General features: G+C 51.2%; 11 protein-coding genes across 11 annotated transcripts; 4 read left to right on the plus strand and 7 right to left on the minus strand.

Annotated features, from left to right (window-relative positions):
* Positions 1–1,940: 1,940 nt before the first annotated feature.
* AA0111_g6572 (hypothetical protein) lies at positions 1,941–3,920 on the plus strand (the record flags this gene model as incomplete). The annotated part of the gene is made up of 5 exons (XM_028652809.1): positions 1,941–2,096; positions 2,150–2,444; positions 2,493–2,869; positions 2,921–3,146; positions 3,205–3,920. 5 exons carry the CDS (start codon positions 1,941–1,943, stop codon positions 3,918–3,920), a joined length of 1,770 nt encoding a protein of 589 aa, XP_028505925.1.
* Positions 3,921–4,420: 500 nt separating this feature from the next.
* Positions 4,421–6,403, minus strand: AA0111_g6573 (hypothetical protein; the record flags this gene model as incomplete). Its single annotated transcript, XM_028652810.1, has 1 exon — positions 4,421–6,403. One exon carries the CDS (start codon positions 6,401–6,403, stop codon positions 4,421–4,423), a length of 1,983 nt encoding a protein of 660 aa, XP_028505926.1.
* A 771-nt stretch (positions 6,404–7,174) lies between these two features.
* AA0111_g6574 (hypothetical protein) lies at positions 7,175–9,007 on the minus strand (the record flags this gene model as incomplete). Its single annotated transcript, XM_028652811.1, has 1 exon — positions 7,175–9,007. One exon carries the CDS (start codon positions 9,005–9,007, stop codon positions 7,175–7,177), a length of 1,833 nt encoding a protein of 610 aa, XP_028505919.1.
* A 517-nt stretch (positions 9,008–9,524) lies between these two features.
* On the minus strand, positions 9,525–10,581 carry AA0111_g6575 (hypothetical protein; the record flags this gene model as incomplete). The annotated part of the gene is made up of 3 exons (XM_028652812.1): positions 9,525–9,566; positions 9,626–10,097; positions 10,151–10,581. The coding sequence occupies 3 exons, from the start codon at positions 10,579–10,581 to the stop codon at positions 9,525–9,527; spliced, it is 945 nt and encodes a 314-aa protein (XP_028505920.1).
* Positions 10,582–10,983: 402 nt separating this feature from the next.
* On the minus strand, positions 10,984–11,433 carry AA0111_g6576 (hypothetical protein; the record flags this gene model as incomplete). Its single annotated transcript, XM_028652813.1, has 2 exons — positions 10,984–11,192; positions 11,289–11,433. 2 exons carry the CDS (start codon positions 11,431–11,433, stop codon positions 10,984–10,986), a joined length of 354 nt encoding a protein of 117 aa, XP_028505921.1.
* Positions 11,434–11,804: 371 nt separating this feature from the next.
* AA0111_g6577 (Carboxypeptidase Y) lies at positions 11,805–13,323 on the minus strand (the record flags this gene model as incomplete). Its single annotated transcript, XM_028652814.1, has 2 exons — positions 11,805–12,689; positions 12,742–13,323. 2 exons carry the CDS (start codon positions 13,321–13,323, stop codon positions 11,805–11,807), a joined length of 1,467 nt encoding a protein of 488 aa, XP_028505922.1.
* A 472-nt stretch (positions 13,324–13,795) lies between these two features.
* Positions 13,796–14,593, plus strand: AA0111_g6578 (hypothetical protein; the record flags this gene model as incomplete). Its single annotated transcript, XM_028652815.1, has 2 exons — positions 13,796–13,859; positions 13,947–14,593. The coding sequence occupies 2 exons, from the start codon at positions 13,796–13,798 to the stop codon at positions 14,591–14,593; spliced, it is 711 nt and encodes a 236-aa protein (XP_028505917.1).
* Positions 14,594–14,899: 306 nt separating this feature from the next.
* On the minus strand, positions 14,900–15,718 carry AA0111_g6579 (hypothetical protein; the record flags this gene model as incomplete). The annotated part of the gene is made up of 1 exon (XM_028652816.1): positions 14,900–15,718. One exon carries the CDS (start codon positions 15,716–15,718, stop codon positions 14,900–14,902), a length of 819 nt encoding a protein of 272 aa, XP_028505918.1.
* Positions 15,719–16,313: 595 nt separating this feature from the next.
* On the plus strand, positions 16,314–17,279 carry AA0111_g6580 (Cytochrome b-c1 complex subunit; the record flags this gene model as incomplete). The annotated part of the gene is made up of 4 exons (XM_028652818.1): positions 16,314–16,593; positions 16,753–16,841; positions 16,896–17,046; positions 17,098–17,279. 4 exons carry the CDS (start codon positions 16,314–16,316, stop codon positions 17,277–17,279), a joined length of 702 nt encoding a protein of 233 aa, XP_028505831.1.
* A 183-nt stretch (positions 17,280–17,462) lies between these two features.
* AA0111_g6581 (hypothetical protein) lies at positions 17,463–18,448 on the minus strand (the record flags this gene model as incomplete). The annotated part of the gene is made up of 3 exons (XM_028652819.1): positions 17,463–18,008; positions 18,060–18,296; positions 18,353–18,448. The coding sequence occupies 3 exons, from the start codon at positions 18,446–18,448 to the stop codon at positions 17,463–17,465; spliced, it is 879 nt and encodes a 292-aa protein (XP_028505830.1).
* Positions 18,449–19,046: 598 nt separating this feature from the next.
* Positions 19,047–20,722, plus strand: AA0111_g6582 (GMP synthase [glutamine-hydrolyzing]; the record flags this gene model as incomplete). The annotated part of the gene is made up of 2 exons (XM_028652820.1): positions 19,047–20,634; positions 20,685–20,722. The coding sequence occupies 2 exons, from the start codon at positions 19,047–19,049 to the stop codon at positions 20,720–20,722; spliced, it is 1,626 nt and encodes a 541-aa protein (XP_028505836.1).
* Between the last annotated feature and the right edge of the window lie 420 nt (positions 20,723–21,142).

Consider the following 21,142-nt stretch of genomic DNA (forward strand, 5'->3'; position numbering starts at 1 on the left):
ATCGTGATGCTATCATCTACTTAAGGTTGATATATGGCGCTGCCGTTCTACGCTGCGGTCAATCTGGGCGGAAATGTTATTTCAGTCTCGATATCTTGTTCCGAGTTGTCACCATAGTCGCGCATCGCAAGCAGGTTCAGGAAGTCGGGAGCTCTCAGCGGTCACTGATTATCCTCGTCGCTCAGCTTCGACTACCCTGGGGACGTGAACATCAAGTCCTACGCTATCAATTCCCATCACTGTGTCTCCCAAGCGGGGCTGGACCAGGCTATCCAGATTCATTGGTGTTGGGATAGTGGATGTGCTCCAGCTAGTGCAGGCGACAAGCTGCTGCGGGTGAAAACGTTGGAGCTGCAACGGACTTCTACCCGAATGGACCTGATAGCTGGGTCTTCCCACGTGGTGCATTTGAAGACTTACGCTTATTGTGTGCCGCGGCAAAAGTTTTTGAAGGACAGCGCGTGAAAGAGGAACGCGGTCTGTCAATGTGCTAACTAGCATGTGCCAACATTGTCGAACAGAGAAGCGCTGGACCTTTTTCGATCTATTGCAACCACAATTCATTGTTTGAGAAACTACGCTGGAATTTGGAGGCCGCCATTTCCGACGGCGTGTTTTCCCCTCCAAGGATCTCAGTAAGTATCATTCCAGCCGAAGCTGTTGATGAGTCTACGCTCCAGCTTGGTTTCGTGCTATCCTCCGAAGAGAGCTCCTCGCTTCTCATGGCTTCCTGTATCACCACTCCACGTGAAGTAACGACTGTCTTGATAATCGACTATAACATAGTGCGAGATGGCCGTGACAGCGTCTGGATATCCATACAAACACTCATGAGAGAACGGCTCGATTTGAGATTACAGCGGAGATGTTGCTTTCATGCTCTGATCTAGGCACTAGGATTCGAAGGACGCCCTCACATCTTACCTTTCACACTCGTTCCCACTCAAACATTCACAGGAAACGGTTCGCTTATAGCATGTACGAAGATTGTGTAGTCGAAATATCGGCTGTAAGACGTGTGACAAATGTAGGCCCAATCCAAAGCCATTGGAGCCTGGTCCAGGCGCCCAGTGGTTCCCGTACGTACCCGCGAGCATGGCTCATGCTAATCTGTACGCCAATGCAGACACACGCCGTACGTCAATGTCCCTCGGTAACTTTCCAAATGCCATGGATTTCAGGGCTGTGGCTTACAATAATTAACACCTAGAAGAGATCGACAACACCCATAGGACTGGCCACAATTTAGGCATTTTTTAAGCACTCAAGGGTTACCTTGCCGAGGCCGTGCGAGTATTCCAACGACGTCCTCGTTAGTACTTTCTACGTTCACATGTTACCGCTCAAGTCGTTCAGCCGCGTCGAAACTCGACACGACTACAACAGTTCCAAAGGCAAACACCAAGCAAGGCAGAGCATCGCTCGAACGAGGGCCCTTTCTAGTGACACTGATTAACATCTCTCAAGGTACCCTGCAAGAGCACAGAACCAAGAGGCAAGCCTTATGTAAAGGAGAAGGAGAGCGTGCTGCACCAATGAGGCAAGCTTTCTACTCCGGACGCTACTGCAACTAGTAGGCAAGCGTGCGGGGCCCCCGCACCAATGGGTCCGCCACAGACTCCACTACGATCTACAAGTCGTCAAACGGGCAATACGGCATGGCTGGCGGCGTCTTGTTGTTAGAGGGGTGTCTTGGCTCATGTCGCTGGTCCAGTCAGCCCCGCGCACAGCGTTTTGTTGCCGCGGCTCGTGTGAAGTTAGTTTCGATTCAGTCTATCTATTTTACTACCACGCGACAGATATGAGGGATGAATCGAACGCTAGGACTACGTATCGATAGTCCCTCTTTACTAGAGTAAGAGAGCAATCAAACTACTTGAACGTCTTGAACTTTCTTTTTCTTCCTGACTATACGCTCTCTCAGCTCCACCATTGTCAACATGCAGGAGGCAACGAGATCAGCAAGCCCTTCTCACGATTTCGATAAACATGGACAAGACCATCTCGAGATGGTGACTACTCGCACCCCACCGGGCGAGCCCGAGAAACAGCAGTTGGCACCTGTCATGAGCAGAGGTCCAGAAGTGCATGAGAAGGTGAGTGCAAACGCTTTGCACTTCAGTTTCAGCTCTGACCATAGCATATCCAGATGAACGCAAAGCTGTTCATGACTCTTGTCTGCATGTCATTCCTCTGGATTGGCTCTCAGATTCCGCTCTACCTCTTCGGCTCAGTCCTTCCGCTCATCTATCAAGATATTGGTGGTGTTGATCGGTACGTTTGGTTTGTCATTGGATACCTCATTCCAAACGCGGCGCTCTGTCCATTTGTGGGAGCCTTGTCAGACCTCTTCGGACGTCAGAAGGTGGCTATCGTAGGCCAGGTAGCACTCATCATCGGGCCGATCATAACTGCGACCGCAAACACTATGAACATTGCCATCGGTAAGTGCCGCAACCTTGTATAAAATACCACACACTAACACGGTTTAGCCGGTCAGGTCTTCTCGGGCATCGGTGCCGGTTTGAACGAGCTTATCGCCCTCGCCGGTACAGCAGAAGTCGTGCCGATCAAGGACCGCGGCAAGTATGTTGGCCTTGTGGTAATCACCATCCTTCCCTTTTGCCCATCAGTGCTGTGGGCTCAGTTGATCGCTCATCAAAGCGACTGGAGATACAACGGCATCTTGGTTGGAGTATGGAACTTTGTCGGTTTGATACTATGTATCTTCTGCTACAAGGATCCGTCCCGCCTGACTGAGGAGTACACTGCCCGTCATGTCCTCCGCCAGGTCGACTACATTGGCGGTATCCTAAGTACAGTTGGCATCACTCTATTCATGATGGGGCTACAATGGGGCGCATCACAGGTCAGTATATGATCTCGAGCAAGCATCCACGGCAATGTTGACATTTTGTAGTATGAATGGGGCAGCCCGCACAATGCGGTGCCTCTCGTCCTGGGTATCGTGCTTATCATCGCCTTCTTCGTATGGGAAGTGTATGCTCCATACCCTATGGTTCCGCGGGCGCTCTTCCACAAAGCCAAAAGGACCATGATCGTAATCCTTCTCATCACCTTCCTCAGTGGCGGTAACTACTTCGTCATGCTGCTCTTCTGGCCGACCGAGGTCTACAATGTCTATGGTAAACACATACCCCGGTAGTCCCGCACGGCACGATCGTGCTAACATAAGTGTTATAGGTGACGACCCGGTCGGCATTGGTATTCGCTCGCTACCCATTGGCTTTGGCATCATCGGCGGCGCGGTTGTCTGCCTGGTGCTCATTCCCATTACCAAAGGCCGCGTCCGCGAGTTGATGATATTCTTCACTGCCATGATGACAGCTGGCACAGGAGCCATGTGCATTGCGAGACCAGATAACCTCAACGTAGTCTACGCTGTCGTCACATTGGCATCCGTCGGAGTCGGTGGAGTCATTATCCCGTCCTCAATCATTGCGCAGATTGCTTGTCCAGACGAACTCATTGCCACCGTTACCGCCATCACACTCAGCATTCGTTACCTTGGTGGCGCAATCGGGTTCGCCGTGTACTCCAACCTCTTCTTCCGCAAAGTCACTATACACTTGACCGAGATCGTCGCCACCAAGACCTTAGCGTATGGCGCCATTATCAACCCTCTATCAGCTGAAGGGCTTGCCGTTATCACACACGTTACCAATCTCATGGGTAACGCGAGGTTCGATGAAGTCAAAGAGATCCTTGCTACAAGTCCTGAAGTTTTGAAGCGAGATTCGTTTCCTGTGATATTGGCAGCTTCGCAAGAGGCTTTCGCCTTGGCGTATCAGTGGCCATACTGGATCTCGATCGCTTTTGGTGGTGTTTGCTTCATCTTGAGCTTCTTCGTTGGAAATATTCGGAACCTTTTGACGGCTAAGGTTGCTCATCCGGTATGAGAAGGTGGACAACTTACATAAATAGCTTGATATAGTTCCCTTTATCTTGATGACTACGGTGATCAGAAATATATGCAGTTTGAAACGATCACGTCATATCTGGTTGTGGTGAAGAAAGACTCCCATGCAGCTTAACAATAACCTTCGAATGTTCTTGATTTCACTCGAGCTGTGAAAACCCGCAGTCAGCTTATAAGTTTAATAAAAATACTAATGAGTTTCCAAAACAATGGAACATCTTGACTGTTAAACTTTTGATTAATATATTGCCTCAATTGGATGATGCTATGTGTATGAAAGCACACCGGGTATATGACGCCACCCCAACTGCCAACACAACTACACTCACTCTGCAAACCAATCCAGATGATGAAAGAAAGAAATCACGCCCTCTATCAGTCTTGCAACGTGTACTAGTGCTTTTTTTTACCTGCCAATAATAGCTATCGCAGGCCTTTTTTCCTCTTGAGCCCAAGCAAGCAGCGCCTTGTAGATCCAGCCTAATGACGCCGGGCCATGCCTATTAGCCCACCAGCAACCACCCCGGCTGCCATGGCACCAACTTGGGTCCAAGGCATGTCGCATATGTAGAATCTGCTCTTTGTGACTACGCTAGCTAGATGGTCCAGTGACAAGGAGTTCTGTTTCTTGTGCCGAGTAGCGCGGGACGGCAAGGGTGACGGAGGATCAGGAATATATTTTGGAGGATCTGACCAGCGACGAGAAGAGGACTTGGATGACGGAGAATCATGCGGCGACGTGGTAATTCCGGTACTTCTCGTTACGGATGAGGTCTGATCGGTAGACGGACCTGGGAAGGCGAAGGATAGATTGAGGGTGCCGCGTCCTTCATCGTTGGTGGGATGGTCTCCATGTTCAACCTCATCTGGAATGACGCGATTGGCCTCCTCGATCAAGACCAGCGCTAGATCGCTGAGAGGGCAGACGTTGGTCATTTCCTCCCCTTCCGGTGGCACGACGACAAGGGTAAATTCGGGGCTGTTGCTGGTTCTGAGTGAAGTCTCCAACTCATCGTGAGACTTTGTATCCCATCGAGCACTCTCTTGGACGGTGTGGTTTTCATATTCTTCGAAGGCGTCGTCGACAGGCTGCTCATTTCTGGCAGTTTGTCTAAACTCCTTGAGTGCATCCATGGAGTGAGTCCGACCATTGGTCTTACGGCGCATAGAAGACGAGCTCAGTCGCATCTCAGCTGGAATAAAGCTGTCCTTTGTATGCCTTCTGCCAATAGTTTGAAAGATTTCGAGAGTGGGAGTGATAGGTGGTGAGGATGATGCATAGCCCTCATCGCTAGGTTCAGAATCGGTCTCAGAAGTGACCCCAGCCTTGGAATCCTGGGTTTCGTCCTCGTCTCCAAAGACCACGCTGTTGAAATCCAACTCCCCTTCCGTTGCCGGGGCATTGAGCGGAATGGATAGCGAGGATAAGGCTCCATTGTTCTCCGTCATGTCAGTAACCAAGAACGGCATCGAGTGACGCTGAGCATAAGCATGGTAAGGTTCAAAAGCCTCTTCACCCCAGCTACCAGCCTCCCAGCTATTCATCGAAGCGGTGTCTTCCTCTTCAATCACATCAAGCCCATAATTAGCGTATAGCTCTTCAGTATCGCTTTTGGCAATCTCCAGTTGCTGAGATTTGTACTGACGATACAAGTCCTCCAGCTCCTTGCGCGAGAATTGTTCTGATATGTCGACGTTGTTCCTGCTTTGATCGATAAGCATGCGGTCAATTTCTTCATTCATCTCGCGATCGGCCTCTTGGTCGTGCTCGCGACGATCGAAGACGGAAACCTGATCCTGCTCTTGTTGTTCAAAGGCGAATATCTGTATGGCCTCGTCTTCATCGAGCACCTCCTCCACCTCTTCGCTCGCACCGTCGTCCATGTCGTCGATTTCGTGCGCGTTTTCAATGGAAGTGACGATTTTTAAGGGTGAATTACGATAGACCTTAACACATGAGGGCGATCTATGTCTCATTTTCCAGCTCTGAAACCCTTTCATGTAGTTAGACCGATAGGTCTTGGTGCTGCTCAACTCCGGATAGGCGGGCGCCTCTGCGTCTTCTTTGCCATCGTAGCGCAAGCCAATAGCGCGAGTTATACGATCGAACCGCGCGGACATAACCTGATGCTCTGGGCGGCAGTTAAGGACGGCGAGATACCAATATTCGGCCGGCAATTGAGTAGCAGGCTCTTGTTTCTGAGTAAGCTCAGTGTCGGATGACTCTTCGCCGACGGGAGAATGCCAAAAAGCGCGCTCGTTGCGAATTCGGGACAGGGTGTAGGTCTCATCTTCTTCCTTCGTCGCATCTCCGGTAGGAGGGACTTGAAGAGGGCCTAACTCTGCGGCGGTAGGCGCGGAGGTGTCGGCGGTAGCATTCCAGCTATCCAGGTCGAAATCATCATCGTCGTCATCAGCCCAGTCGAACTTGCGGCTATCAACAATAAGATCTTCGGAAGCCATATCCTGTGGCTTTAATGTGTCGGTTTGATAGTGTGTAGGGATAGTAAAACGGTTGAAGATGGTCGATATGTCAACTTTCGCGACGGCGAACCAAATCAGGTCGAGGTAAGCCGAGAAGACTTTTCGATAAAGAGCGTGATGCGGTGGGATTCCTGGACCGACAAGTTGCAAGTGCAATCGCGAGTGTGTGACGGTGAGAGTTCAAACACTCCTGATGCCTGCTGGTTCTGCGATGATGGTGTGTGCGCAGTCATTCGTAAAGAGGGAAACGACGGGCAAAAAACTATGTAATGAATGAGGGGCTGAAGACATTTTGGCAAGTGAAAGCGTTGTGTGCTGACTTTGCGACGGTGGATGACCCTTGATCGAACCAGGGTTCACTCCTCGTAGGCTGAGTCAATTGTAACCCACACTTTGGCTTTCGCACAAAATGCTTGAGGACATTCATGGGTACGCGCAAAGGTTTATATTCACAGATGAAATGCTAGTTCTGTACACAAATGGTTGTCTTGATCCGGGTTTCCTTAGCGCGCCAAAAGAGAAATGGCAAAAACAAAGACAGTGTACAAAATACGTCTGTGTTGCCCAATGAAACACGTTCCGCGGAGGATATTCGATTGAATTCTGCGCACTACCATTTTCCCAACATATGTCCGGATCTGAGGTAGGCCCTAACGTTCGCCGAACCATCGTTCTGGGTGAAATGCGGAGTCGTTATAACGGTCTGTGAGACCGATCGTGTCAACTTCAAATAGTTCCCTGGCCGACCGCCTAGATAACGCTGTCGATCCTCGGAGAGGGTCGCCGGCTCTGTACAGCAGCTGGTACCAAGTTCCAAGCCGTCCGTGAGAACTGTTTTGTAGCCCCAAAGCAGTCGCGTGTGGCTTGCTTTGACTTCTTTGGCAACATTTTAATGAAATGCTTCATCCTGCTAGTCCACCTACTCCGCATACTGTTGGGACTATCATGGGCCGCCGGTTCTGATTCCAAATCATAATCTAAATCAGTTGAGACATTATCGTCTACAGTCCGCTCGCGCACTAACGGAGAGTCGTGGGTCTTGTTTGCCACGAACGTCGTAGGCACATCTCTAGTATCTTCGGCGGACGTATACAGTGGTGCATATAGCTGCTCAATATCCTCTACTTGTAGCTCATCAGACCAAACTTTAGTGGTAAGGACAGGTAGGCTATCAACACGCTTTCGATCCCGCCTGTCATCGCGCTCATGCTTCTCGACATCCATACCGGGGCCATCGATATGGAGATGATGTTCATCTTTTGCTGACTGTAGACGATCGGTCTGATAGGAAGATATTGATATCATGAAGGTGCATTTCGAGAAGGCGGAGGTCCAAACAGACGACTTGGTATTCAGTGTGTCCTTGGAAGGCGAAATCCTGACACGAGATACAAGGTCGTATTGGTCCTGCTGCGTGGCGGTACTCGCGTTCGTGATCACCGGTGGCTGTACATGCTCATAGCAGCTCGTCGAAAACCGCAACAGGGACGGCCCATGCACCGTGCTGCATACCGTCTTGAACTTGGCATCTAGCCACTCCCGACGGCAGTAACCTGTACCACCACCTACGTTGTGTACGATTCGGAAGCGCTCGCGTAGCATAACAAGTGCGTCGTCCGTAGATATATCCAGTACACTTGCGTCAGATGACGGATTCGGCGATGAAGACAGCGAGGATGATTCGAAAGTCGACCAAGGCAAGCAGACATCTTCGTTGAAATAAACGGAGATTTCATCAGCACGAGCGACGAGTGACGCAAGTGACCTACCGTCGCTGTGCCTGCGAATTCCAAAGTTCTGCTTGTTGTTGTAAGGGTAGGAGATACCGATAGACTCCAGAGGCGACAGCATAGGTGGGTGGTGGACGAGATAGTCATTGTTCAACGGGTCATCGTTAATGTATTCCTTGTCTTCCTTCTCATATTCTTTGATCTTCTCAGCGAATGCCGATACAGCATGCTCGATCTTTTGACTGAGATCAATTCCGTCGTCTTCTGAGTCAGAGTCAAGGTCTAAATCAGCGTTATCGACACATGCCCTTGCCATACATTGAGCCAAAGAGGGTAGCTTCGCCCTCGCAGAAGACTTGGTTTTGAAGGTCTGATTCTCTCGTATGAAGTTTTGCATATCGTTCCATGATCGGTCTTCATCTTCCTGGTCGTTAACGTACGCGCCCAGATTGGCCTTCATGTCTTCGTCTGGTAGCTCGGTTGCTTCCTCTTCCTCTTCTTGTTCCCCTTCTTGGCCAAGGAAGAAAACAACCTTGGTGCCAGTCCGGTCAATATGTTCGTGGCGCGCATTCTCAACAGCCTGGTACTTTCCTACAATGTATCCTTGAATATCGCTCTTCGTAGCTCGGTTCATTGAAGTCGAACTCTTTACACTGCCCTTTGTGGGCAACCGAGTGGACAGCTTCAGTGGTAGGGATGTCTCTGATGCATTTTCGCCATGGTCGGGACGTGTATGAATGGCGGGTTCAGTATAGCAGAAGGGTTGATTGCTTGTCTGGTTGTTAGAGACTGCGTATGTAGATGTCGCCTGGCGAACCCGAACTGACGATGCAGGAATTCGGAGTCGGGCCATCTCGCTCGTGTGTCTATTGCTACGTTTGTATCCGCGATGATAGACAATACCAGGCGGAGGCTATTCCTCAACAGAATGTGTAGTTGAGTGATTGAAACTTGACCGATTGTGTTGGGTGATGTGAGACGAAAGGCGTGGTAGTGTCTTTACACCAGATTCAGATACAACTGGAGTCGCTGTTCATCAAACATGAAAGCCTTTACCTGCGGGTTGCCTTTTTGAAGACACTTACCACGGTAACGGCGGTTGCGTTTGCTCCCATATTCTGCTTAAAGCCGGACTATCTTTGCGCCTTTCACTCGCCCAGAAGGGAAACGATCTGAACATCGACACAATACTTCTGAGGGGGCACATCGCGGGAAAAGGTAAAGGAAGGAGAGAGTAAAGTGATTAGCAAGCGCAACGGTTGCTGTGGGCAACAGCAAATAAGTCTTTTACAATGATGGTCGAATTCGGGATGCCTGCTTCATCTCTGATATGCGGATGAGCAATGGCTATATACACGTCGAACATCACATTACTGACCAGCAGGTTTTCGGTGCATGACGGTCGCAGCTGCCTGAAGGAAGAAGTTAGCAACTTTCTCCTCGTGGTTCCATCGACTCTTGCTGCACATACCTGGTGGTTCGGGAAGATCAAACTATCAGCCAACACGACATTCTCCCTTCGCCCTGCAGCAAACACGACAACCTCGGCAATGTCCTCTGGTGTCAACGGTTCAACGCCCTCGTACACCTTCTTTGCCTTCTCCTTATCGCCGCCAAATCTTACAACACTAAACTCGGTCTCCACCTGCCCTGGGTCGATCTCGATAACGCGAATTCTTGTAGCGATGAGCTCTTTGCGCATGGCGTCTGTGAAAGAGCGAACAGCTGCCTTTGTAGCGCAGTAGATGGAGCCACCTTGGTAGGGCTCGCGGCCTGCGATACTGCCAATGTTGATGATGTCGCCTGAGGGTGTGGAGCGTGCTTTGAAGATGGGGAGGATGGCTTGCGTCATGTTGATTAGGCCGGTTACGTTTGTGCTGAACATGGTATCAATGTCGGCGGGGGAGATGTCAGGGGCTTGAGCGACGCCCTTTACAAGGCCGCTGATGTATCTGTTAGCTTGCCGACCAGATTATGTATGGGAGTAATGACATACGCATTGTTGACCAGGACATCAATGTCCTTGTACTCTTGTGGTAGGTTGCCAACAAAGTTCTGCACTTCATCTGGCTTGCTGACATCGAGCTTTACTGGTAGGACCTTGACGCCTTTTGCGAAACCCTGGATTTCCTGTGCAAGCTCCTTCAATGTGTCCTCTCGTCGCGCGGTCAGGATGAGCTTCAGGTCATCGGGTTGTGTCCGCGCAAACTCGATTGCTGTCGACTTGCCGATACCAGAGGATGCACCGGTGATGACAATAGTCTTGCCCTTGAGGCGCTCTGCCATCTTGGTCGCCATCTTCGCAGTTTGTTGTTGGAGGATACGCGATAGCTGGATACTCGTGGGCGCGATGCGGGGTCGTAACGGGGCTCTGGCGAGAGAGGTAGCAGCGCGGAAGAATTGGCGAGAAGACAGGAGATTAGGCATGTACGTCGCAATGCTTTGTAATGCAGCGATGGAGGTTTGCACAGCGTGGGGGAAAGCAATTGGGGAATTTGGGGACGCGGGCGGGATGGTTATGAGGTTAGCTATCGGCATAACTCCGAGGCTGCGCGAGTCAGGCAGGCTGCATGGAGGGGTACTGTAAGCACGACAGTGTGGGGGGGGGGTTCTTGTGTCACCATCTATGACTTGATCCGCCCCATCGCACATTGCCATACGGCCAAAGAGAAGTGTAAGTTGAAATTATTTCATTCGTGCCTTTGCCGTGTCTCAGGCCGGCTTCATGGAGACGTTTCATCGTCAATCCAAGTTATTATCTTCCTCCTCCAACTCCTAGCACACTGTGCTGTGTGCGGGGTATCGAAATCGTTATATATCACGACCAATTTAGTTGGCACCCTTCTTCTTGAGCATGGCCTCGTCCTCTTCCCTCAGCTCCTGGTCGATCTTGGCTCCCTTGGAGGGCTCGTTGCCGTGTGCGCGTGCGGGAAGGGTGGCATCTTGCTCACGCTGACGGTCCTCGAGAGACTTCTCCTCGCCCTCCTTCTCACGCTTCTCCTCGCGCTCGAGCTTGTTGGCGATGGATCGCTCGTCCTCTGTCGTCATGGTTAGTGATTGTTCTTTGAGAAGAGACGGCTAGTATCGCGTTACACCGCCGCAGTGCAACACATGCAGGGCTGAGGTAAACATACTGGAGTCCTGTGCCTTGTGGGAGTTCTCCTTGCCCTCGTGGAAGCGGTTCTCCTTCTTCTCCTGCTCGATCTCGGCGTTGGAGCGGGTGACCTGGTCCTGAGACTCGTACACCGCGCTGTTACCGACGTTGGAAGTTCCAGACATGTTGTATGTGTGTATGTGGGGGATATGTGGGAGTGGTAGAAGGTTTGTAAAGTGTAGTTTGAAGTGAGAAGTGATGAGTGATTGCTGTTTGTTCTCGTGTGAGTGTCTTCTCCCCTCTTTATTAAGGTTCTGAAGTTTGCGCAGAGGCTAGGACCCATGATGACGTAGCTGGTAGCAATTACATCATGGTGGGGAAAACAAACACCACCCATGGATATTTCGGGCACCAAACGCGAGAAGCCTGATGACATGCATGAGGCCGATGTGGTGCCTGAGGCTGATTTAAGCTTGCATATTGCGATCACGGAGCATTCCCGATGGGCGAGACGCAACTTTGACGCAGAACGCGATATGCATCAATCACGCGACAATTACGCGTAGCTCCTCTTCCTGATCCATCTATCGACCAAGGCCAGCGCTTCCTTCGGCTTGTCCATTGGCACCATATGGCCTGCTCCGTCCACTGTAGCGAACGCAAATGTCGTATCTCGCCCACTTGCAGTCGTTGTCTTAACTTCCTTGAACCACCCTACCTCCTTCCCCTCGTTCTTCCACAATCGCTTTGGCTGCGCAACAAACGCAGGTTGACCCTTCCATTGCATCGTGTTGGCCCATTGTAGGTTACCTGCCGTATTGCAAGCAAGATCCAAATTACCCTGGTAGAAGAGCACATCGATGCCGTGCTCAAGAAGATACAAGACCTGAGGTTGCGTGCTTAGGACTCCATCACCGGTGAGGGCAAAAGCCCATGCGATATCGTAGGAGAGTCCCGTGAAGTTTTTCACGGCTTGGGGCACGCTCAGTGCATTCCAAACATCTGGCGTGTTCATGTAATCTTGTATCCTCTGCATCTCAGGGTAGCACAATTCATCTTTCGTCTCGCAGCCATCCGTGATGTCGAATCGATTGCGACCTCCCGCTCCAGCCTCGCCGTCATAGTAGAGAATAACACCGTACATGCACACTTCTTCAGCCGCAATACATATGGCTGGGTCCGGATGGTTATAGCACACGTTAGTTAGCTCCATGCAACGAGGAAGGTTAGTAGCCATGATGTCGCAGCGGGTCTGGTTGAAGATGGGACTCTCGACACCGGGGTTTGTCGTGCATAGAGTTTCCCAGAAACCAAATGCAGTATCTCTGGGCGAGACAAATGCGTTTCCTGTAAAAGTCGACTTGAGGTTGACCTGAGGCCGCTTAGGATAAGCTAGGTTCTTCGAGACAATCTCGGCGCCGAGTGTTGGGACGTAATGGCCCTGTTGGTGATCAGCCCACGTCTGGTAAATGGTAACGGCAACATAGACGTACAGCATAACTCTCTCCCGTTATGTGGAAGTCCCTATTGCTAAGATCTGGGAATACGTCGCTGGTGAACAGCTGCAGAAAGTGATGCATATCCTCTGCAGCTGTGAAGCTCGTCGCAGGAAGCGGGATTCCCTCGTCGACGTAACTAAAACCAACACCAGCGGGCTGATCGACGAATATAATGTTGGCATTTTTGCTCCATCCATATTTGTTGTACACGGTTCCATTTCCAGACTCATTGATGAGGCAAGGCCCCAGCTCGCCCAGCAATCCAATCATGCCTGAACCACCCGGTCCTCCTGTTAGCCATAGCAGGAGCGGGTCTTCAGAGGGTTTATCTTGAGACTCGAAGTACCAGAAAAAGATATGCTTTGAGCCGATGTCCAGCCAGCCTGTGTACTGTTTGGAGCGTGCATCACAAATGGTGCTGTTTTGTTGCTGCTTAATCCGGATAGAATGGTGCTCTGAGAATTGGCTTTGGTAGATCTGAAAGCCTTCTGCTTCTGGCTTCTCCTGGAATGGCACTTGCGAAAACAAGGATGCTGTTGCGGTCGCGGAGAGCAGCCCGAGGATGGAGAGCTTCATGGTTGGCAGGGTACCCTGATGGGCGGTAATGGCGTTGTTCAACACGAGACGAGAGGCACCGAAACACGATTCAATAGAGATCAATGCAAGGTGGAAATCTCACAGATACGTAGCACAGGTCTGGGTATCACCAAGGAGGTATGAAAGAGGTGAGAAGGAAAGGAGGTTGGTCCTTACGAAAGGTACCTAGGTAGCCACCGCCAGATGACGCTCCGTCGTCTTCGGTTGGAGGCCCGCGGCGATTGAGCAGGGGTGTGAGCATTTGGCTCTGCGAACGTACTTCACCACTACTACCACACGCGACTTCACCCCCACCCTGCCTATTCTGCGCGATCTAACCGCGTCAAGTCGTACCTTCGATACATACGAGCTGCTATCGACATTTTGGATAACACCTAGGATCAAGCACCACCCAAACATAACCCATCGACCCTACGCGCATTCAAACCAAGCAGTCGCTGCTTCTTTCAATATGCCTTACAACAACACACCAATAGCGCCAAACAAGGAAATTACGGGCCATGTATCGCTTCCTCGTAAGTAATGGCCAATTCACATCTCACTCTCACTCCAGTCCTCTCACCCATCCTCATAGGAGGCGACCATTCTAACAGACGGCACAGTCGCACGCGTGCAAAAGATCATACAAGCGGACCCCGAACGCATTACAACCTCCAAGAATGCCGCCTTTGCCATCGCACTAGCGACAGAAATGTTCATTCAGCACCTTGCGCAAACTACACACAATGTTGTCAAAGCCGAACGTAAGCCACGGCGCAACATCCAATACCGCGATGTCAGCAGTGCGATAGCGAAGACGGATAATCTAGAGTTCTTGGTCGATGTTGCGCCCAAGACGAGCACATGGGGAACCGTGAAGAAGAAGCTGGAAGAGAAAGAGAAGGAGGACGCTAAGAAGAAGGACAAGGATGGTCAGAAGGACGGAGTGGTGAATGGACAAAAGACATCGGATGGCCCTGTTGACACGGCCGAGGAGGTCGCGGACAAGGACAAGGACACAGAGACGCCTACCAACGGCGATGCAACCATCTCGCCTACGCCGGCGAAACCAGACGAGACACCCGATGCCATGGAAGTCGACCAGGAGGTCGAGCGGGTAGAGGACAGCGAGCCAGAAGAGGACGCTGCAGCGATGCAAATCGAGATGGAGATGCGCGGCCCACCTCGCCAACCTGCGGCGAGTGCAAGCAAGAGTCCAGAAGCTAGGCGGTCAACCGGTGGATTTACTGCGATTAATGGTCAAAAGTGAATCCGCTAGGACGTGAAGAGCAGAGAGAGGGAGAGGCGACGTTCTAGACGAATGTTATCTTGCATTGCATAACGGCGTTAGCTGGATATATCATGGGAATAGCGCTGGGTTGTTTGAACAACGATCTGCATCAGGACTTCATGTAAGAACATGGAAAGTAAACCAACGGGATACGTGAATGTGAAGTTGTATACATTACTTCTGAGCAAAGCGGGATGTTTCAATTCTGCTACACCCCAGATTAGATTGTCCCTCTGCTTCTGCTCGCATGTGTCTCATACTTTCTTCAACTTCCTCGTCAGCCTTCTACTCCTTCAATTCCGTGTCCGCGTCCCAAACCTCCACAGTAGCCTTCCAGTCGTCCCTCACTACAATTCTCTCCAGTACTCCCACCGTCCGCTCCCACTCGACTCCGAATTTCCCGCTATTGATTTTGCACATCCTGACACTTTCGATCTCACCCGCCATCTTCGCCAGTTCCAGCAACATTTCCATAGCTGGCTTGGTGTTTCCAACAATAACATCTGGCTTGTCCTTGCCCTTTCCGTACTTTGCGCTTGTGAACAGGCAACCGATCCAGTGCTGGTGTCCAGCATCAACAGGCGGAATTAAAAGGGCGGTGCCAGTGGGAACAGGTCGAGACTTCAAAAGGTGCTCTTTCGTGCAGAAGGCATGATATATTGCGTAGGCTTTTGGATACTCGACTTTAAAGGCTTTGGCTATCCCACTGCCCCAAGCGCCTTGGGTATTGCAAGCGTGTATTAGCAAAGTATGTGGGGGAGCGGCGAAGATGTTTCCGGTGTGATGGGTGAGGATGAGAGTGGTATTGGGCATCTCAGACAAGAGTGATGATGGGGGGAACTGGTATGAAGAGCAGTCTTTGTGCGAGAAGTGGCGCGGTGGTGTATCGTCCTCTGAGAGCCCCGTATCTCGTCGTTTCTCGAGTACTGGGGATGAGGATCCTGATAATTTCCTCTTGCGTTTGCCTTTGTCTTGTGGCTTTGTAGCAGTCGACATTGGCGGTCGATCGATTGATCCTTCGTCGATTTCTCTAGCTTTCGTCGTAGGTTTGATTCCTTCCTTGGACACAAAGTAGGATCTAATGTTAGAGTCTTTGGAGGACATGATGTTGTATTTCAAACAGAAAGCTTTATTGTAGCAGAGTTCTTAAAGCGAAAAGCGAGGGTACCTGAAGCGAGGAGAATTGAATTTGGAAGACTATTGCATAGATTCAAAGATGGTTGTACCTACCTAGATAGGTAGCATCCAGGCAGTCGCCAAGACAATCAAGTCAGAATGCTTGCCCAAACCACAAACTATTTCACCTGCGATGGTGTGCTCAAGAGAGAGGGATGGGAATAGACTTGGTATGATTTGGTAATCTTGAAGCGTTGATGTTGGCTTCGAGCCAGGATTCTATGGGGGATACTGGGGACATGCCGTTGCTCACTTTTGCAAGGAACCGCAAACACGACTTACTAGAATCTCACGGCCGTTCTGATGAAGGGAACGGATGCGACATAGATATCGGACAATGTGTGAGGCTCGTAGTGATGTTGGCCGATGACGCTGCAGGTGAATATGGCGATGCGGCGGAGAGCGGCCAACCAATCACACGACACCTGACATAACGCTCCTTGCCAAACCGCCAAAACTTCGACATACTCAACCCGAGCTCTCCCCCATCAACGACACCGCCCACCGCCCACCCGCGTCCACGATGCCCGCCCTCGCCAACACAACCCGTGCCATTGCACGCTCATGGACCGCTCACCAGATGCCTGTCGCTCGGGCGGCCGGCACCACCGCTCTGCAGACCCGCAACGCCTCGGCTTCCTCGTTCGACAGCCCCTTCAAGGGCGGCCCAGACACGACCAAGATCCCCTCGTTCGCTGCGTACAGGAATAAGGGAGGCGAGACAGGCCCCAAGATGTTCCAGTACTTCATGGTCGGAACCATGGGTGCGCTGAGTGCGCTTGGCGCGAAGGCGACTGTCCAGGGTAGGTCCCCAGCCATGCGATAGCCCAGCGGAGGGGTGGAAAATACAGGAAACGCCCGATGCTGCATATTCGGAGCTGGTGGAGAGCAATTGGCCATTTTGCAGATGATTTGGATCGCGAATTGATGAAGACCGGACGGCTAACGACTGCGCCCAACAGACTTCCTCGTCAACATGTCCGCCTCCGCCGACGTTTTGGCCCAGGCCAAGGTAGAAATCGACCTCGCTGCCATTCCCGAGGGCAAGAACGTAAGTTCCGCAGTTCGATGTGGAATACTTGGACACTGGAGCTGACGAGAGCAGGTCATTATCAAGTGGCGAGGCAAGCCCGTCTTCATCCGACACCGCACCGAATCCGAGATCAAGGAGGCCGACGACACCAAGTGGGAGTCTCTCCGTGACCCCCAGCCCGACAAGGACCGTGTCCAGAAGCCCGAGTGGTTGATCATGTTGGGTACGTCAGGCATACAAGATGCCATCTGCGAGTCATAACTGACAATACTAGGTGTCTGCACCCATCTGGGATGTGTCCCCATTGGTGAGGCTGGTGACTTTGGAGGCTGGTTCTGCCCTTGCCACGGTTCCCACTACGACATCTCTGGCCGCATAAGAAAGGGACCTGCCCCGCTCAACCTGGAGATTCCCGCATACGACTTCCCCGAGGAGGGCAAGGTCGTCATTGGTTAAACAGAACAATTCTTCAGTGGTGGACAGCGGTGATGTCAACTTGTGTGTATAGGAGCGAGCATCAATTTCCTACGGTTTGATTCACATAGATTCAGCTTGTGTCCTTGCAATGTAACACCAGTCAGAGTCAATCTTGGCCATCTTTGGTTCTATTGTTGGGTGGATGCATGTATGATTCCATATCTACTGCCCGTTCAAGAATGTTTTTACAGCCTCCACAGCGCCCTTGAACTTGTCTGCCTCAATCAACACCATGTGTCCCTTGGGCTTAACTCCCAGCTCTTGAAACGCTCTCTTGCTGTCACTCGCGCCCTCATCCACCGGTGTATCATACTCGAAGCTCGTGTATCCCACGGCGTGTTTGTGCAGTACTTCGTCCTCGGGATGGAAATAGAATGTCTCGTCACCCACATCGGCCTTCTTGTTCTTCTTCTTGCTTGGTGGTGCGTCTTCGCTCGGCAGCTGACTCTGTATCTCGGAATAACATTTGGACAAGACGAGGTAGTGTGTGAATGTGTAAGGTTCCTTTTCCTCAACCGCCCACTGAATTTCTTCCAGAAGCATCGTGTACATTGGTGGTACGATTTCATGGGGCATGTTTATGAAGCGCTCGGTCAAGATGAGGCCGATTTGCGCGGAGGACGTGGTTGTGAGGAGAGGTGGGAGTGCTGGGATCGGCGCAGACTTCTTCGAGAGGTAGGTTGTCAAATCTTGGATTACCTTTTTGTCCTGTTTGCCGTTAGCATATGAATGGGCAAATCTCGGATGGAAAGGTGGTACCTTGTGTGTCTCTAGGTTCAGGACGGTAAGGAAGGCGTACGGATCCGTCTCATTGCCATCGACCTTGACTGTGCTGCCGAGTAGCGGTTGCGATAATATAATATCCGCGAGTTCAGAGAGGTTGAACAACTGCGAATCAACATCGAGAAGTTGGCGCAAAAGGTTCTTGAGGCCGTGGAAATCAACCGCTGGCTGCGGGTCGAACCATTCAAAGTCGACGTTCACCATATCCATGTCCTAAGAATTTGTGAGCAGGCGCATCGTGAGAAGACCTTAGCAGGGAAGGCGCATACCTCGTCGCTGCCCGACTCGTCGTCATCGTTCTGTTTGCGCTTGTCCGATGCATCGGGAAGCTCTTCGGGATCTCTCTCAGACTTTCGTTTCGCCATTGTGTAGATGTGTGGAAAGTATGGGCAGGGTTGGTGAGGTCAGTGGGTACGCGACTTTGCGCGCGATGCAACTACGTTTGTTATCGATAGGCTGTGGAATAATTCTTCAGCCCCGCCTTGGGGGTAACGTGCTCAATCACAGAGACTCTGCAACTATGTCGCATATTTTGTCTTCGAATCAGAAGCGATGGTTAGTAAATTAAACATATTCCAGCTACATGGATCAAGTGCTTGTACAAGAGGGCTCGTTTTTCGAGGGGTACCTCATAGAGACAAGATACCCCAAAAGGATTCACAATCGTTCGTAGCATTACACTTGCATGATAACAACCGTGCAATTCTCTGGGCTACTATTCTGTGTAGTTCTTCTGTATCCAGGCAGCAATCCGGCTTAGACGTCCGGCCTTTCCTCGTACCAGAGGATCCATGGAGATACTAGGCAAGACCCTGCCCCGCTAAAATTTTGTGAGAATCAGTCACAAAGCATCCCACTATTAGACTTCTTCCTTCCCCAGATACCCGTCTCCCTCTTTCTTTCCTTTCTCTTTCACTTCTCTCTCCCTGTTCTACTTCTATCACATCAATTCTCTATTTCAAAATGGCGACCGACAACTCGGACCCAATTCCTCCCCACAAGACGTTCGATACCATCCTGGTACTCGACTTCGGCTCCCAGTACACGCATCTGATTACGCGCCGCCTCCGCGAACTCAATGTCTACTCTGAGATGCTGCCATGCACTACCAAGATCGCTGATCTGCCTTTCACCCCCAAGGGAGTTATTCTCTCTGGTGGCCCGTACTCCGTCTACGAGGAAGGCGCACCACACGTCGACCACGCTGTTTTCGATCTCGGCGTACCGATCCTGGGAATATGCTACGGACTACAAGAGATGGCGTGGCACTTTGGAAAGAACGCTGGCGTAGCTGCTGGCGAGAAGAGGGAATACGGACACGCGAACCTGAAGGTTGAGAGTCACGGTGGACACATGGACCAGCTGTTCAAGGACTTGGGCAACGATCTCGAGGTCTGGATGAGCCATGGTGACAAGCTGAGCCACATGCCTCAGGACTTCATGACGGTTGCGACAACTACCAACGCGCCATTCGCAGGTATTGCGCACAGCACCAAGAAGTACTACGGTATTCAGTTCCACCCTGAGGTTACACACACAAAGAAGGGTAAGGTTCTGTTGAAGAACTTCGCCATCGACATCTGCGAGGCCAACACCAACTGGACTATGAGCAAGTTCGTCGATCAGGAGATCACGCGTATCAGGAAGTTGGTGGGCGACAAGGGACAGGTCATTGGTGCCGTCAGTGGTGGCGTCGACTCGACTGTTGCTGCAAAGCTGATGAAGGAGGCCATTGGCGACCGCTTCCACGCCGTCATGGTCGATAACGGCGTCCTGCGACTCAACGAAGCCGTCCAAGTGAAGAAGACGCTCGACGAGGGCCTGGGCATCAACCTGACCGTCATCGACGCGTCCGACCTCTTCCTCGACCGCCTCAAGGGCGTAACTGACGACCCCGAGAAGAAGCGCAAGATCATCGGCAACACTTTTATTGAAGTCTTCCAGAAGCAAGCCGAAAAGATCAAAGCAGAAGCTCACGAATCTACCGATGCTGGTGATATCGAATGGCTCCTTCAAGGTACCCTCTACCCTGACGTTATCGAGTCGCTCTCCTTCAAGGGCCCTTCCCAAACCATCAAGACACACCACAATGTCGGTGGTCTACCAAAGGACATGAAGCTCAAGGTCATCGAGCCTCTACGTGAGCTTTTCAAGGACGAGGTCCGTGAGCTGGGCAAGGAGCTCGGTATCCCCGAAGACCTCGTCTGGCGCCACCCGTTCCCCGGTCCAGGTATCGCAATCCGCATCCTGGGTGAGGTCACACGCGAGCAAGTCCGCATTGCGCGGGAAGCCGATAACATCTTTATCGAGGAGATCAAGGCCGCGGGTCTGTACAAGAAGATTAGTCAGGCGTTCGCTGCGCTTCTGCCTGTCAAGGCAGTTGGTGTCATGGGTGACAAGCGAGTTCACGACCAGGTCATCGCGTTGAGAGCTGTTGAGACAAGTGATTTTATGACAGCGGACTGGTACCCCTTCGACGGCGAGTTCCTCAAGAGGGTTAGCAGGAGGATCGTGAACGAGGTGAACGGAGTTTGCCGCGTGGTATACGACAGTAAGTCTGACGGATGCGACCTCACTGAGACAAAGACTAACATGTTCTAGTCACCAGCAAGCCTCCCGGTACTATTGAGATGGAGTAGACATGCCGTGTGATGGAGTTGTGCGTAAGTGCACGAAGTAGATGTAGCCGGCAAGCCAGATTCAGATATGAAGGTTTTTAGACATATGATACCCCTGTATAAGTCACGATGAAGTGAAATACAACTTTTCAATTCAATACCGAAGTGCTGCCGAAGTGCTGTGTGAAGAAGCTTGCTGTGGAGAAGCGTATGCAGTCTGAAATGTGACTGGCACCAAAAAGCACCCTAAAGGTATCTAATGTAACCCACCGCGAGATTTTGCTATATAAAATGTGTTGTATCTCTTGAGAGTAGTGTATAAGTACTACTCGAAACGTATGAGCTTCCCCTCACGTGGTGGTGTCGAGGTGGGAATTTTCTTGTAGAATAGTTATTGTTTCCCATCTCCAAAAATTGATCCGACCATGACAGAATTGGATC

This window comes from Alternaria arborescens, assembly GCF_004154835.1.
Source record: "Alternaria arborescens strain FERA 675 chromosome Unknown contig_14, whole genome shotgun sequence".
Lineage (NCBI taxonomy): Eukaryota > Fungi > Ascomycota > Dothideomycetes > Pleosporales > Pleosporaceae > Alternaria > Alternaria arborescens.